The 16,341-nt window shown below is 42.3% G+C and overlaps 1 protein-coding gene and 1 long non-coding RNA gene across 6 annotated transcripts in view; one reads left to right on the forward strand and one right to left on the reverse strand.

The window, feature by feature from the left end:
- abca12 (ATP-binding cassette, sub-family A (ABC1), member 12) overlaps positions 1–15,896 on the forward strand; it is an 80,292-nt gene extending 64,396 nt beyond the window's left edge. For 4 of the 5 annotated variants that reach the window (XM_037109905.1, XM_037109908.1, XM_037109907.1 and 1 more), the window contains 13 exons: positions 1,310–1,487; positions 1,817–1,932; positions 4,708–4,870; positions 5,101–5,354; positions 5,942–6,146; positions 7,094–7,203; positions 7,792–7,942; positions 11,188–11,322; positions 11,941–12,044; positions 12,185–12,277; positions 12,500–12,605; positions 14,416–14,553; positions 15,045–15,896. In XM_037109905.1, coding sequence (XP_036965800.1) covers positions 1,310–1,487; positions 1,817–1,932; positions 4,708–4,870; positions 5,101–5,354; positions 5,942–6,146; positions 7,094–7,203; positions 7,792–7,942; positions 11,188–11,322; positions 11,941–12,044; positions 12,185–12,277; positions 12,500–12,605; positions 14,416–14,553; positions 15,045–15,149 — 1,858 coding nt within the window. In that variant the 3' untranslated portion in view covers positions 15,150–15,896. Of the gene's footprint in view, positions 1–1,309; positions 1,488–1,816; positions 1,933–4,707; positions 4,871–5,100; positions 5,355–5,941; positions 6,147–7,093; positions 7,204–7,791; positions 7,943–11,187; positions 11,323–11,940; positions 12,045–12,184; positions 12,278–12,499; positions 12,606–14,415; positions 14,554–15,044 lie in introns of those variants that run through there. The other variant, XM_037109909.1, reaches the window with a different exon arrangement.
- On the reverse strand, positions 12,651–14,583 carry LOC119025895. Its single transcript, XR_005076955.1, has 3 exons — positions 14,450–14,583; positions 13,176–13,227; positions 12,651–13,030 (listed from the first exon to the last, which is right to left on the reverse strand). It is a non-coding gene; the product is annotated as an uncharacterized LOC119025895 (long non-coding RNA).
- Positions 15,897–16,341: the final 445 nt, after the last annotated feature.

Raw genomic sequence — 16,341 nt, forward strand, 5'->3', positions numbered from 1 at the left:
TCATTGCCAGTTTGTATGAACTGAAACATTTTAGGTCATCTAGTTGGAAGTTGTTTAATAGGCTGAAAAGGCTTTTGAAGTGGATTACTTTGCAAAAAATAGAATGTTTTTCATGTGAAAGAAGGTCATTTTAAAGTTTGCGTCATAGATTTGTATAATTATATGTGCTCTTACAAAGACTATAGAATGGTTATTTTTTATAATGAAGATTTCTTTGTTTCCTGCTCTCAAAAGCCAGTGTTTCCCACACGCATATTTTACTTGGTCGGCCGCCCAGGTACACCGTCAGAAATAGGGGTATAGTATTAGTCCATTCCTGTCCCCCAAGTTGGAATCTGCACTAATGCGCCCACTAAGTCTAAATGTTGGGCCTCGAGGTAACCTTGTGTACCTTTTGGTGGCCAAAAAGGTTGTTGTTCTCAAGCAGTATTTTTTTTTCCCAAATGTGCCTCTTTTAAAAGGTCAGTTTTTGTTAATTTGAATAAAGGTACAAAATTGCCACCAGAGGTTCTAGACTGGGATCTTGAAGTTAAATAAGTCCCAATGTCACGGGTACAACAGCTGTACCTTAGAGGGTACCGCCCCAATGTATAAATATAAACCTTCTTTTCTGTGTGTATCATTGGCTGCCCTAGTATATTTTAGCATTTTTCCTTTTAATTTTTTTTTATCCATCTGAGAGAATGATGCCATCTGCACCAGATCACCATGTGGATAATCTGCCCTTGCTCTGCCCCTTCTGCCTGCTGACATTCACACATGCTCTGCAGAGAGACGGAGAGAGAGAGAGAGAGATGTTCCCTGGTATAACATCCCTCCTGACTGTGATGCAACCTCTCCTATTTTTTTAATTTAGGCCTACTGCTCTTTCATACAAGCTTGTAAATTCACCTGATTGCTGCTGTGTCACCCGGTGCCGAGTTGGTTTTTTCCGATAGGCTGCGTGATTAACGACAAGCCGCCTCCTCCACACGCGGCTCAGCCGATGTTGTGAAAACAAATTCAGGGGTGGAAAAATCCAGAACGCGAGGTGCGTTTTTGGGGCAACCTCATTAAAATGTAGTGCTGATGAAGAAAGCCAACAAAGCAGACACATTCTGGGAGAGAAAACTGAGGAAACTGGATGATTAAGGCAACACAATGCAGGGAAACTTTTGAAGTGTTTATTTTGAAAGATAGTCTGAGGATCATTCTCTGTGCCAAAGTCTTATTTTATCAGTGCTTCCCCAGATAGATGCAATGTGGCTGAATAATTAAATACATGACTGACTGATTAACTGATCTGAATGTGACTATGTTTTCCTCGCAGCGTCCAGGGAATGCTCCAACTCCTGGTGGCTATATGTGTGATGACGGGTTACTCCATTACGACGGCCAGCTTCGCCATCTATGAAGTCAGCGAGCACCACAGCGGCTCCAAGAGGCTGCAGCACATCTCTGGCATCAGCGAGCCCTTCTACTGGGCTGTGAACTTCTTTTATGACATGGTAACGTCCTCTAGCCCCCTAAAAGGAGACCTAAAAGAACTTTTCACTGTGTAGTCGAACCCTTGTGTCAAAATCAAAATCATCCTCCACATGATATGTCTCCGCCCTGTGTTAAATTCTAGATCGCAACAGCACATGCAAAATGTTGCCTTCTCCTTCTATCTTTTTTAAAAGATATCCAGACTCAATTCATGACTTATTCATTAATTGATTGCACAAAATAGCTTTGCAAGATTTTTAATGCATTGATTCATTAATAATGGAAGCAGTCTTTACAGTTAAATGGTTTGCCTTCATATCACTGCATCTTATTCTGTCTCTTTCCACAGGTCATGTATCTGATCCCCGTGACCCTGACTGTCGGTGTGTTCGCAGCCTTCCAGATTCCAGCATTCACATATCGGGAAAATTTGGGTGCCATCACCCTGCTTCTGGTGCTCTTTGGGTGAGTCATTTGGCCTCAACAAATCTGTGCAAGTGTGTAATCCGATAATGTGTTTATTTTAGGGGGGTCTGTTAACAAGGCCTACTGAAAAATGGCTCAGTTTATGGTATTGTTGGTCCTTTTTGGCTTGTTTTGGTCATGACACTGCTTACCAAATGTGATTTGAGCCATTGTATTAACTGTTGACATTCACTGTATGTTGCATTTTTCGTTCTATCCATTATGATAACATTATACCGACCAAGTGCTAAGAGCTGAAAACACAGCAACAAAAAAATGGATCCCATGTACTTTAGTTTATCCCACATCCTGAATGTTTTGAAACTGCAAAGAAATGCACACAGCACATCTTGAATGATAGTATATTCCGTATACAATCACACGAGGGATCAAAAATGGCATTATGTGTGTGTGCTCTTGTAAAAATACCTTCTATACAGTATTATGAATGCGAGCTGGTGCTCATGATTTGCAGTAGGAGGCAGAATAACCTGATATATTCAATCTACCCTCTGGTATTGACTAAATCAAAATTCAATCACAGAAATTAGTTCAAATGAGCAATAAACACATCAGTGAGAAGAGGAATGACCTGACAGGTTTACCAGGCCAGTTACTAGTTTATAAGGTGGTAAAACTGAAAGTGGTTGCATTCATGATGTAGGTAATAATCCCAATGGGTCAATATTGAACCAGTAAGTTGGTCTGTAAACTTTCTTATTGTTCACCGATGTATTTGACCAACGTTAGGGTTTGTTTTCAGCTCGTAGTGCTTGTGTTTTCTTGCCCCATTGGAGTTTTTTGTTTTTGTTTTGCTTTTTTTGTCAATGGCGCTGTGTTCTCTGTTAAACTCTTGGAATAACTAATCGAAAGCTAAGTTGTAATACACTGTAGCTTTCATTCTGTAATTTCTGCTGCTGCAAGGGGTCTCTCAATCAAAACAAAAACAAAACACATGGCTCAATAGACACAGCGTAATCACACGGCGGACATTTTCCTCTGGTACCTTGAATAAAATTATGGATTTCTCTGAGTTTGAAATATTAACAAAGGTCTAGTTTTGGGACACTCACCACGATGTAGGCAACAATGAACCCCCGACCACAGAGATGAAAACAAATACAGCAGCTCATGATCCAAGCCGTTTCCCCTACATCTGTGAAATATGTTGGAGGTGGCGAGCTCGCATAGCTGCCAGTGAACTGATGATGTCACTGCTGACGGCAAAGGCCCGATGACTGCGAAGCGTCTAAAAATATCTTGTTTACTCAGATGCATCGAAACACTCATTTGATGAAACTTAATTTGGCAGCAGGACATCCGAGGACTTCTCTCAGGGCCGAACAGTATAATGTATCGTTAAACTACCCCCCTCTCCTCCTCCTCCTCCTCCTCCTCCTCCTCCTCCTCCTCCTCCGACCTCAATCAACCTTTGCAGCAGTCATTTGATCAATTCGGGTTTGTTATGTTTGTTTTTCTCCATGTCCTCGCGCACCCTGTGTTTTCCCGCCTCTGCTTGCGTGCTACTGTGTGTGTGCCACCAGGTTGGATTTACAACACGGAGCATAAGGAGAGTGCTGTTCCTCAAATGCAAACACAGCTCAGTTTTTTTTTTTTTTCAGAATTCCTTGCGCAGACAGATGGCGGTAGGACTGAAAGGCTGATGGAAAAGTCGCTACCAACCTGTTTGTCTTATTCAAGCCAAGATGGTAGAGACATAGAGAGAGAGAGAGAGAGAGAGAGAGAGAGAGAGAGAGGGAGGGATGTGGGATGTTGAACCAACAGGACTTAAAGCCATAACAATACGAACAGCTAGCTATTGTCTATTGAGACAGAAGGGTTAAAATCAGTCTGACGGTAAGATTCAGTTTTTTTTTTTGGAAGGCGTTAAAGCGATGTCACGCCATGTTTACCCCACATCTGGATTACTGAGATTATTTACATCAGCTTTGCCGCCTATGTTTTCTGCTGCCTCGTCCTGAGCCGGAGATCTTAGGAGGCCAAGTCAGCACTCTGCTTCTCATTTATCAGACAGATGTCTCCCTCCCAAGCAATGAATAATCACAGCGCTCCATCTGTCAGGCTGCACCCACCTGGTCTGGTCCGCAGCCTTCTTTGCTTCTGTTCCTTGTCATGGCTTGGCACCCGCAGTCTGCCTACCCAGCAACTTTTTTCTTTTGGGGCATGGCACGCAGATGCTTTGTCTCTGTCTGGCTCTATCTGTTTGTGTCCGTCTCTTTTCTTTTTTTCTTTATTTTTTCCCCAACCCATGCTTTTTTTTCCCCTTTTCTCCTTGATCTCTTTCTCTCTCCGCCTCCTCCTCTCCGAGTCGCTGACCCAGACACCCCAATCAAATGAACAAGCAGATTATGTGAGGGGAAAAAGAGCAGACAAAAAAAAGAGGAAAAAAAGGATGTTCTATCACCAGGGAAATAAGGGGAGAAGTAATTTATCTTCCTCTCTTTTTGGCGTCATGACTGAATGTTTACGGTATTTTTCCTTCTCCACTGTTCAGTATTTCTTTGGTGCCTACTTTCATCAGGCTTGCAACTGCTCTGTTTAGTCTGTTAAAGGCCTGAACCACTTCAGTAAAAAAAAAAAAAAGAAAAAAAAAAAAAGCAAGGTCATGTCATTTTGGAAGATGATGATGACTGTATAAATGTTCCATTTCCACTTTGTGTGCTGCTCTTTGTGAGTTCCCTGTATTTGAAGCGAGATCGCAGCGGAGAGGAGTTATTTTTACTTTAACGTCTCCTGTCATTGTCAATTCCTCAGGTTCGCTACCTTCCCCTGGATGTATCTGTTGTCAGGCGTCTTCAGGAATGCAGAGATGGCCTTCATCAGCTACATGTGCATCAACCTCTTCATCAGCGTCAACACCATCCTGTCCACCTCCGTTCTCTTCTTCCTGGGTCAAATTGCGATGCGCAACAATGAGGTTAGCATAAACTGCTTGTGCTCAGATGCAGTAGACGTGGTTAGATACACACTTAAATGCACGAGTGTTCATTCATTGTCGAATGGGATGCAGCCAGTCCCTGCAGCTGCAGTGATATAGAGTTGCAGAGGAACAGACCGCACATATCCAGTGACTGGGAAGTAAAAATTAGGTCTCTGGTCACCTTATATCCTCACTTCTCTTCTGTTCCTCTTCCTTCCTTCCTGCAGGTCATCCAGGACATCTTCAAGAAGCTGTGCTATGCCTTCCACATCTTCCCCCAGTTCAACTTTGGAAACGGGCTGATGAAGCTGGCCAGGATGAACATCGAGGTCCAGATCCTCAGCGGCTACGGTATCGACGCCTACATAAACCCATTCTCCCTCGACGCCCTGGGCTGGATGATGATCTCCTCCTTCATCCAAGGCCTGGTTTTCTTCGTCCTGCGCCTGCTGCTCAACAAGTCACTCCTACGTAAAGTCAGGTGAGGAAAACGGAAAAATGATGATGATCATGACTGTGAACGATCATGAACTTCTGCGGTAAACATCCAGTGTTGTAATCAAGTTGAGAGTATGATGAATGCACTGAACTTAGAGATGAGATCAGTTTCATTTGGTCCTCTCCTGCGTATTATATTCTGGCACATTCAAGACATCTGTTCCCTGCTGAAAGATGACACTGTTCCCGGCATTTCATAGTCCATTTGTAGCCCAGAATATTTAAGCAAAGATCCGGAAATGCAGGTAGTATACACACGAGTCATTTAGGAAAACAATAAAAAGTTGAATTAGCATTATTATATGAGATGTAATCAAAAGCTATTATATGAAATAAAAAAAAATTCTAACACCAATGACCTTCAGCATCTATTGTTTAAGAGGAACATTCAGTGGGACAATAAAAAGTTTAATTACACTTTTTAATTCTGAGTGATCGAAGATAACCTGAACCAATTTAACTGAAAAGAGGATGTCACCAGGTTTCAGTCAATAGCAGATTAAATGCGTTGTTTCTGTGCCAATTACATTAACTTAAACAACCCGAAACATTTATTTTCCCCCTTCGCAGGCATCTGATCTGTGGCAGAAAGACGGTGCCCCAGGTGTCTCCTGAGGACCAGGACGAGGACGTGGTGGCTGAGCACCTCCGGGTGTCCAGCGGAGCAGCCAGCTCAGACATACTGCAGGTCAACCAGCTCACTAAGATCTACCAGCAGTTCAAGAAGAAGGTCCATGCTGTCAAGAGGATCTCTGTGGGCATCCCTGCAGGAGAGGTGAGACTCAAACTTAAACTCAACACAGCTGAGTTTCATATTCTTGGAGACGAGTGGAAGCGTTGGCTGCTGCTAGGTAACTCTCTCATGGACATTTACTTCCTCCATGTGACGTCAGACGGCTTGTCTTAAAAGTGATACATTTCATTTTAATTCTCTCTCGAAGCCTTAAGTCCTTAGGATGAACAATATCCACGTTCTCATAATCTCCATTCACCAAGTGGATTTGTCTTTGGGAGACTGTAGGAACTGTACTACATAATTAGACTTTGTATCCGACATTACTCATCAAATTCAGAATCAGACATACTTTATTGATCCCCGAGGGGGCACATTACAGTTGCTCCCTCTAGGAAAGAAATGTGACACTATAGAGAGATTTGAGTAAAACATAAATAAGTGTAAGTACATTTCCATTAAACTATGATATGTGACAACTGTATATGTATTTACTTTTACAAACAGTATTGGTGTTAGAAATAGAGATGTTAAATGTGTGCCTCGTACCACACTGATGGTACCACACTATGTTATTGACTAGCACTGCAGCATGTAATAGCTTAACAGTTTAAATAAATGGTACATAAATGCTACAAATAACAGGAAAATGTTGTACAGAAAAATAGAATTCACAGTTGAATGTTATTAGAAATATAAATGAATTATGGTGTTACGGCTGTTAATAGGCTGTGATAAGTGATCAGATGGTCGGGGGGGTCTATTGACTTAGAGAGTGTGACTCTAAGAAAAAATCATCATCATATCCTTTCTCATAATGGCTGGCTGTAGGACAGATACTCGCCAAGTGCCCCTGCAATGTTTCAGTCTAAAGATTTGAATATTGGCCATAACATCTATGCAGTCTTTGAAAAGCCCATCCCATTATAACAGCACTGTAAGGTGGACAAATGCTTTGTGATTACTAAGCAGTGAGTGTTTACTTACAGTGCTTTGGTCTGCTGGGAGTGAACGGAGCAGGAAAGACTACCACCTTCAAAATGCTGACTGGAGACGTTAGCCCCACTGATGGCACAGCACAGATCAGGGACTGGGATGGGTAAGCTCTTCATTAATTCATTTGTTCTTCATCAAGCACATACGACGCAAACTTGGGAGAAAGAAACTCAAGACAGTATGAGATTTGTTTGTTTCCCCCTCGTTGCTTATCCCCTTCTGTTTATACATGATTACTTAAGATACACGCCTGCAAACTGGAGATGATTTACGAGAATCTCTTTAGAGGACACGACAGAAACAAAACCCACCACCAGGATAAAGCTTTGATTTCATTTTAACCGGTGCCCAAGCTGCACTGTCTAATGGATTTTAGCTAGATTGAATTTGCATAACACAAATATCTGCAAATGAAGGATGTTATTGCTTCACATCAGCCAAAATTTGAAGGTAAATGGTTTGGGATTTGGCTAGCGGCAGCCGTACCTCACACTCTCCTATACAGGTATAAAACCTCCATTGCGCTCGTGAGTCTGGCTCCATATTACAGCTGATGTTTGGAGGGTATTCCCAACACACTGCGCTGCTGACAGCAGGGTCAATTGAACAACCTATGTGTTCATCTCTCCTGCACCATGTGGCAGATGCCGTTCATAAAAAAATGTCTTTTCGTTGTCTTTTATTCCCCCAGGCGGTTGGTAGACATCATGGAGTGTCGTAACCAGGGAATCAACATCGGCTACTGTCCTCAGGTGGATGCACTGGACAATCTGCTCACCGGGGAAGAGCACTTGTACTTCTACGGTCGCATTCGAGGCATCTCAAAGAGAGAGCTGGACGGGGTAAGGGAAAGAGCAGCAGACTCCAAGCTGCTTCTCAGAGCTCCCAGTAGTGACAGCAGCGTCCACAAAATGACACGGGATCTGATATAAATTCAAAGGTGCACTCCCTCTGCAGGAGTGGTAACTGTTGGTGCGTCCATGCATACTGAATGGGAGGCGGTTAAGTGTTGAGTGATGTGCGCTGAAAGCTGTACTATCTGGGGCAAAATGGAAAAAAGCTTTTGTTGTCAGTCCGTGCAATCCAAACTTTCAGAATGAAGCGGACGCTGTACGCTCGGCTGCAGACGAATTTACATTTAAACGATACTTTGATGATGAGAGGATCTCATTTGACATGTCACTTTAGCCTCATTCTTCCCATTTATCTTTCTGAGAACTAATCAATCTTGCTTGTGTGGTGATTACCGAGTGAGACTGTCTTTCCCTGCCGCCGCACCGCCACTGCTGACATGAGAGGAATCTGCAGAGCAACTAATCAACAAGATGATGTGATTTCTGATTTTCCATCCTGATTTCTTTTTTTTGTGGCTTTCAAAAAGAAACAGAGGAGGAACAGCTCTGAGGTGTCTGAGAATGTGTGTAGAAAAAAAAGTGTCTGTCCCTCTCTCTCTCTCTCTCTCTCTCTCTCTCTCTCTCTCTCTCTCTCGCTCGCGCGCTCTCTACACAATTTTTACAGTTTAGGGTGCGGAAGCCCACAAAATTGATCATCGCTGTCATGTTACAAATGCACACATTAGAGACACACATACTCACGCAGACAGTGTGGCGCAGAAAATGGATCCGTCTGGTTCTTATCGCTGCCGCTGCCATCGTCACAGCTCCTCTCCTCCGGTCAGGAGAGTGACAACAATGGTTATAATGGCCACGGCATCAGTGTCGGGCTAATTCACAAACTTGAGGTTATATATAGAGTCCCTCTTATGTTGTCTCCCACTGACAGTCCCCTAGCTGTGGATAATGAGAGGAGCCTTAATGGGGTCATCTCGCATTGACACGGTTTTGTCAAGCTTAATGAGCTGTTACATCAAAGGTGATAGAAAGGAGCTTTTTATGAGAGAACGTTAAAGAAAAAAACAAGACGTTTTGATCTGAACCCGTCAGGTATATGCCATGCTGCTAGTGCTAATCACTCAACTCTAGAAGCTGGTACTGTGAGCTCAGAATAATATAGACAAATCAACACAACAGGCAAATCCTCCTACGGAGTTGAAAGCAGTGACAGCTATCCACTGCATTGGCCTTCTCCAGTGATTTGGTTCGCAAACTTGCCAACTGATGGGGAATGGCTAAAGCGTACCGGTGGGAAATCACCTCAAGGTATTTGAAAATGAATTGGAACGGTATTTACAGCACGCTGTTTCATATGCTTAATGATTTCTCAGAGACTGAAATGGTTATGAGCCATTAGAGAGTTTTTTATTCCTGCTTTTCAATGTGGACTTAGCACGCGACAACAAGATGAAGTGATATGCACCAAGTGGTTCGTGTTCCTTTAAAGGTGCAGCCTCAGGACAGCGTGGAGTTTAAATGAAAATAAAGCCACAAAGTAAAGTCATCGCTGTTGTGCAAAAAGAGTTAAATATGCATGGGAGAGCGACAGATAGATAGGGGCTCGGTTATTTGCAGTGTTGGCTGCGCTGGACGGAATGGGAGGAGGTAATAATAACAGAAGTGAATATCAAGTAGCCAATAAGATGTCGGGCGCCATCCTTCACCCTCAGAAGAGCCTCCTGTAAATCTGCCTTCTCTCTCCTGCTGAGATGAGGTCCCGACTCGTGTGTACTCGGTTATTGGACTTTTTCACCAGAGAGCGCATCTCCGTGGACGACGTTAGATTAAAAGAATGGAAACTCAACTTCCTGTGAAAGGCCATTGTTCCTCTTCTTTGGAGCCACAGACGGGGGTTGACTTTATCCTTAACAGGATTCTGGTCTAAGAAATCATTTGTTTCTTTGCGGCCACAGAGCTACGCATTGCAATCGTTCAACCTATTGATTCCCAGTATATGACTGCAGGACCATTACACACCTCCTACAATGATTAGCAGTTTTCAGCAGACATGGGTTTACAAATAAACCTCTTTGGTAGAAAGCAAAGCGGACATTATTGCCTCTACTGCCTTTGTTTTCTATCATTTACATTTCATATAATTTCCTCTTAATGCCTTTGCATGTTAGCGTCATATACAAGGGGGTTTTGGTGTGTTTATGTTGGGGAAATCAATCAGTGTCATTAAATTTATAAACTAGCATGCAGCAGTTGTCCATGCTATAATTTATCATCCATTCGATGATAAATATTGCTTTGAAATCTCACACGTACAAGCAGTGTCCTGTCCTGCCACTTTAAAAGGTCAAACATACCGCTGATATTCATTTAGAGGTCCAGTGTATAGGATGGAGTTTCCACATCTCAAAATCAATGGGTGTTTTTGAATAGGTTTTCCAGTAGATGCCTCAAATAAGGTCTGTGGTCGACAGTAGCTCGAAAAGATATCAACGTTTTGTTCGACAACATAAAACATGTTGGTTAATCACTCGAGTTTGAATTAAAAAGCATTTAGGTGTCGTGAAATAGGCGGTCGTTGTAGAGGACATTAAAAAATACAGCTGTACAACTTGTAGATCGATCAATTTATGGTCAAGTGTGTATAGAATATTTTACTGAGACGCTTTGTGGTGGCGATGTAAAAATGTGTGCATCATTTATAGCCTAATGTTAGTTTTTCAAATCATCAAATCTGCTCTTCAAAAATAAGTGGCGGTCATCTGTGAGGATTATCTTGCTTAACAAAACATCTTTGTTGCATTAATGATGATGTAAAAGTGTACAATCCCCGAGGCTTGAAAGAATTACCAGGCCAAGCTATAACTTTTTCGCATTTATTTAGTGGCCACCTTGTGGGAGGGTGAGACGAGGGGAAATGTGTTATCGTTACATGTTGCATCCTGCAACCACACCGCTAGATGCCACTAAATCCCACATACTTGTCCTTTCATGCATTGGTCAAATTTGAGATTGTGGGCTACGTGGAAAAACAGCAAAATCTTGTCTTGGTCCAGATTTCTCTTGATGCAAATTAGCACGTATTTGATCAGACAGTCTCATTTGCATATTTAAACCTAAAATGTCATAAAAAACTGGAAGATTCATGGTAATATCTATCGGTGAATGGTGAGTGAGTAACATCATGTTTGGTATGTTGTCATCCACTTTATAATCCCTCTGAAATGTTTCCATTAAAGGTGGTGAAGTATCTGCTGAAGAGGCTGGAGCTGCGCTACCACAGCAACATCATTACTGACGGCTACAGTTGCGGCACCCGCAGGAAGCTCTCCACTGCGCTGGCTCTCATCGGGCATCCACAAATCCTGCTCCTGGTGAGGACACACCTGCTCACATCGCTGCCCATCTAATTGCCTAACTAGCCACCGGACAGCAAATATTAAACTAACTGTACACTCTACAGTTCCTCCCGAAAGGGTCTTCGAAGTAAAGTAGATATTGATCCCCCAGACTTGACAGATCTCATATAGTTGATTAGTCTGTTTTCTCAACCTTACTCAGGGGTAGCCCTCCCTGTAACTCTCAACTTAGACTCTACCTTACGTCTCAATCAAACCCTCTCTTCTCTCCTGTTTCCTCTCTGTGTCCTTTTAATTTCCCCATCCTCTTTCGGAATTTTCCCTCTGCCTCCTCCTTTCATTCATGTCTTTGTCTTCATCGCTTCCCTTCCCATTTGTTTTGGCGTTTTCTTCAATGCTGGGCCTCCCATCGCCATCCCCATTCCTATTTTTACATTTGTGTTCACACTGTCTTATTCGCCTTGCCCTCGTTTTCCCTTTGCCTTCTGTATGCACTGCACACTGTTGGCAATGCACTGCCTTCCCCCATTAACTCCTTGTTTACCCTTGGTCTCTCTGTCTTGATTTCAACCTTCCTCTCTTTCTTTCATCCTGCTCTACTCTCTCTCATGCCTCGCTCTCCCCTCCCCGCAGGATGAGCCCAGCTCTGGCATGGACCCTCGCACCAAGCGTCACCTGTGGAAAATCATCTCCGAAGAAGTGAGAGGAAAATGTGCCGTGGTCCTCACCTCTCACAGGTTAGAGGAGAACAGCTTTTCTCTGGATCTCACGGACAAACATTTGACACATACGTTGCTATGTATCAGTATTATTAACAAGCGAACATGGCTAATTACTGTCCTAACGTGACCTTTTAACTTCCTCTGTTTGTCTCCAGCATGGAGGAGTGTGAGGCACTGTGCAGCCGTCTTGCCATCATGGTTAAAGGACAGTTCTGTTGCCTCGGCTCCCTGCAGCACATTAAGAACAGGTAAGTGACCTCTGCTCATCCTCCAGTGCAGCCATTACTGCTCCCCCCCTCCCCAAACCTCCTGCCTCCACAACCTCCTATTCTCCCCCCCCTCCTGTCGTCCTTTGTTCAACTGAATCCTCAATTTTACTTGTAAGAGCAGCGTACCCTCCCCTCAACACCACCTCAACCCTTCAGACATGTAATAACACTGCTTTATTTGTAAAATCTCCTTTCTCTCAGGTTCGGCAGCGGGTTCACTGTGAAGATGTACTTGGCAGAGGCCTCCTGTGACACAGAGGCAATCACTGGCTTCATGCAGCGCCGGTTCCCCAGCACTTATCTCAAGGTGAGCTATGCCAGCCATCCAAAGTAGTCAAGAGTACTTGGTGGAAAACAAAAAAAAGAAAGGTTAAACCAACATTGCAGTGGAATGTTGCAGAAAAGTTGTTGAAGTTAGTTGTATGGGAGGTTCTCTTCCTTCTGAAATCATTTGTGATATTCAAATCCCAGCTGTACTTATGAAGCCTCACTTGAGCTGGTTGCAGCTTTCGATTGACCTTTTTTTGGCACTCTGGGAACAAGCTGATATTATCATCTTATAAAGTTGCCAAAACAAACATCCAACAGATACAAACCGAACATTAGCCTTTATAACAAGATGTGTTTCTGTCGACCTGAGGATTGTGTGTCAGGTGTTCCCTCATCTTCACCAACTCCTGAGGGAAATGTTCAGCCAGTTGCTGTGGTCGGCTTTTTAGTGAAAATAATGACCTAAACCACACCAGAAAATTTAAAAATATATTTTTTGATTAGACATTACATATTTTAATTTGATCAATTGTATTTGGCTGGCTTTTAAGAATCAATAATAAAGTTCCCTTTAATTCAATCAAGCCTAATCACCATTGGCACCTACCTGAATCCTCAGTATCTCAGCTGCACATTGGTGGTAGTTACCATTCCTTTTGCTACCAAAAAAAAAAACAACCCAAAAAACAATATTTTAATCAGACTGATTTGTTAAAGAAAGTGAGAAAAGAATCCTGGATCCGTCCCTTTATCAGGATCCGCACCAAAAGTTAATGGGGTCTGTTCTGGGCTGACAACATTTCCTGCTGTGTTCCAGGTATTAGTCCGTCCCATTCCAAAAATCTAGTGTATATGTACGGAGAGTCACTGGCATCTGTACAATATAATTCAATCCGATACAACAGCTCTGCCACAAAGTCTGCCTTTACAAGCATAAATGTGTTTATGTTTATTATGGTACTATTATTGTAGTTTTCTGTGGTGTTAAACTGGACTGCATTATATTGAGTGATGTTTCGAATAAAACACATTTACATATAAAAAGGACCAGAATTCTAGGGACACCTTTCAGGATAATGCACTCCATTGAAACACCACCGCCCTCGACCACCTGAAGAATAAACATGAGAAATTATTACTTTACTGACTGTCTTAACTTAAACTTAAAAAAGAATTATAAGCTTTGGAAAAGTGGAATTCTGGCAGAGCTGTTGTATTGGGTTGCCTTACACTGTGTAGGGATAAAAACTTTTTACTCAAAGGCCAATGCACTTTTCCGTACAAAGCCGTGTAGATTTCAGTGTTGATGTGCAACGTCCCGGTCTGTCTGTGTGTGTGAGTCAAACTCCGACACTGACAGCAGAGAACAGACCTACGCTTATATCTGTGAAGAGAAGCTGCTCGCCCCGACTGACACCAACGCGGCAGAGACTCATCATTTTTTATTACATGTCTATCGAGGTACAAACATTCACCTGCCAGTGTGGCAGAGAGCCTTATGAGATTAACACTAAAAATATTTGTGGCGGAGTCTATTTCTGGCCCACATGTACTCTAGCAACTACATTTCTGATTGACTCCCTGCCTGGTGTGGATGTGGACTTGAGTCAGGACTTTGAAAAGCCCTGATGTCTACTATAACAAGGTATACTGTAAATAGACTTACAAAGAGTGTAGACGTCCCCCTTGCAAATAATTTTATCCTTTAGGTGATATATTAGAGGTTTAGTTTTCTTAGTTTGGTATTAACGGCCTTACAGTGTAATGCAGAGAATTTTGGTTACATAGCGAGCATATCATTTCAGAATATTTAACCCTGTGCTTGTGCGTTCTTTCCCAACACACAGGACCAGCACTCCACGATGGTGGAGTACCACGTACCAGTTGCTCTGGGAGGGGTGGCTGACATCTTCGACCAGCTGGAGTCCAACAAAAATGCTCTGCAGATCAAACACTTCTCAGTCAGCCAGACCACACTGGACGAGGTGAGAAAAAAACAAAAACAAAACAAGACGAGACGAGACACAAACAGAGAGCAAGGGGAGAACTAGTGTGAGGTTTTTTGTCAGGGCTGGTAGATGGCAGCGAGGGACAGAAAGAGAGGGACCGGAGAAGAAGAGAGGCAGAGGGGTGGAGGAAGGGGGGAGCGGGGACCGAAGAAAAGCTGAGTGGGAGTGAAAGAGTGAGTTGAGAAAGTTTAAAAGAAGCAGAGGGAAACTGACAGAGGGTACGCCTGAGGGAAAATAAATGGAATATGAGTTAGAGAGAGAATCCATGAGCTTTATATGCAGCCAGTGCTGATATTCTTCAACCACTCTGCCCTCCTGACGCTCTGGGATCGGAAGATACCATAGGCAGACGGAAGGAAGGGGGGGGAACTGACCAGCAGATTAATTAACACATCAGAGTACAGAGTGACATAATTGTTTTTTTTTTATGTTTGCGTGGCATTTAAATTATCACTCAACCTTCACAGGTCTTCATCAACTTTGCCATGGGAAAGATTGGCATGGAAGACAGACCAAGTCTCAGCGATGATGACAGTGAAGACCCGGGCTCTGTTAAGGCAGTAGAAACATAGAGCTGACTGCCATCTTTTCCTTTCCTGCTTTGTCTGTCTTTACTGTGAAATGAAACACAGTATATGTTTATACTAAATATGCACTTATAAATAAGAGTTGAAGCCATCAATATTTCAGAAACATGGATCATATATTATATATAGGTGTCTTGACTGATCATATGAAGGATATTTCAAACATCTGTCATTAGTGAAATAAAATAATAATGAAAAGCTGATGACCACATGCACATTTACATACATGCACAGATGGGGAAAAAACAGTAAATTAATTGAAGACTGGTGTTTGCCTTAAATTCTGTTGGTTATTGTTTCTCTCTGTGGTTGGGGCACACTACTCTTCTATACAATAGTCAAATATACTTTATTTTGTATTGAGAATCATTTTTATTTGACCATAATGTTGACAAATATGAGAAAAAGTTACCTCATCTTAAGGCACTCTACTTGTATAACATGTCTAAAAAAGTATTTTTCTTTTCAGCAAATGTACATTGATCTGCATGCCTATGGGATGAAATTTGACAAACATAATGATAATATAATGATAATATTCACACTCAGAAGGATACCCACTACATGCACTTTCCACCCCTGCTCATTAACATTTCCTCAAAGGACATGCCTAACCTTTAGAGCGAATGTACCAAATATTTATACATCTCTTTCTTGCTTATGGACCAGATCCGAATGTCTAGAATGTATCTATGCTTTTTATATCATTCTAATAAAGCTATTTTTCAAGTGCACCTGCACTCATGAGCCTTTTGTATATGCTTTTTTTCCTCATGTTTGAGCATTGGATCACATCAAAGCTCTTTGATTTTGCTGCTAGTCAGTGTTCTAATAGAGAGAACATATAGCAGGGTAATTACACAGACATCTGAAGCAAACAGAACCAAAGGGATATAGCCATAGGGTAACTAAAATAGAAATTAAAATGATAAACACATGAATATGTTTATCAGGAACAGTGCTACAGCACATAAGTTACCCAGATGGCACATAGGAAGTGTTCATTTAGAGTTGAGGTCATATTCAACCTGACAGATGATACATACATCTGTCATATTTTTTTATATTAAAGCTAGTTTATGTGCATAAATACATCTATGTTTATGTGATGACACAGTGGTTAGGACTCAGGCATGTCCAAACTATTCCACAAAGGGCCGTGTGGCTGCAGGTTTTT

This window comes from Acanthopagrus latus, chromosome 9 (assembly GCF_904848185.1).
Source record: "Acanthopagrus latus isolate v.2019 chromosome 9, fAcaLat1.1, whole genome shotgun sequence".
NCBI classification, from domain to species: Eukaryota; Metazoa; Chordata; class Actinopteri; order Spariformes; family Sparidae; genus Acanthopagrus; species Acanthopagrus latus.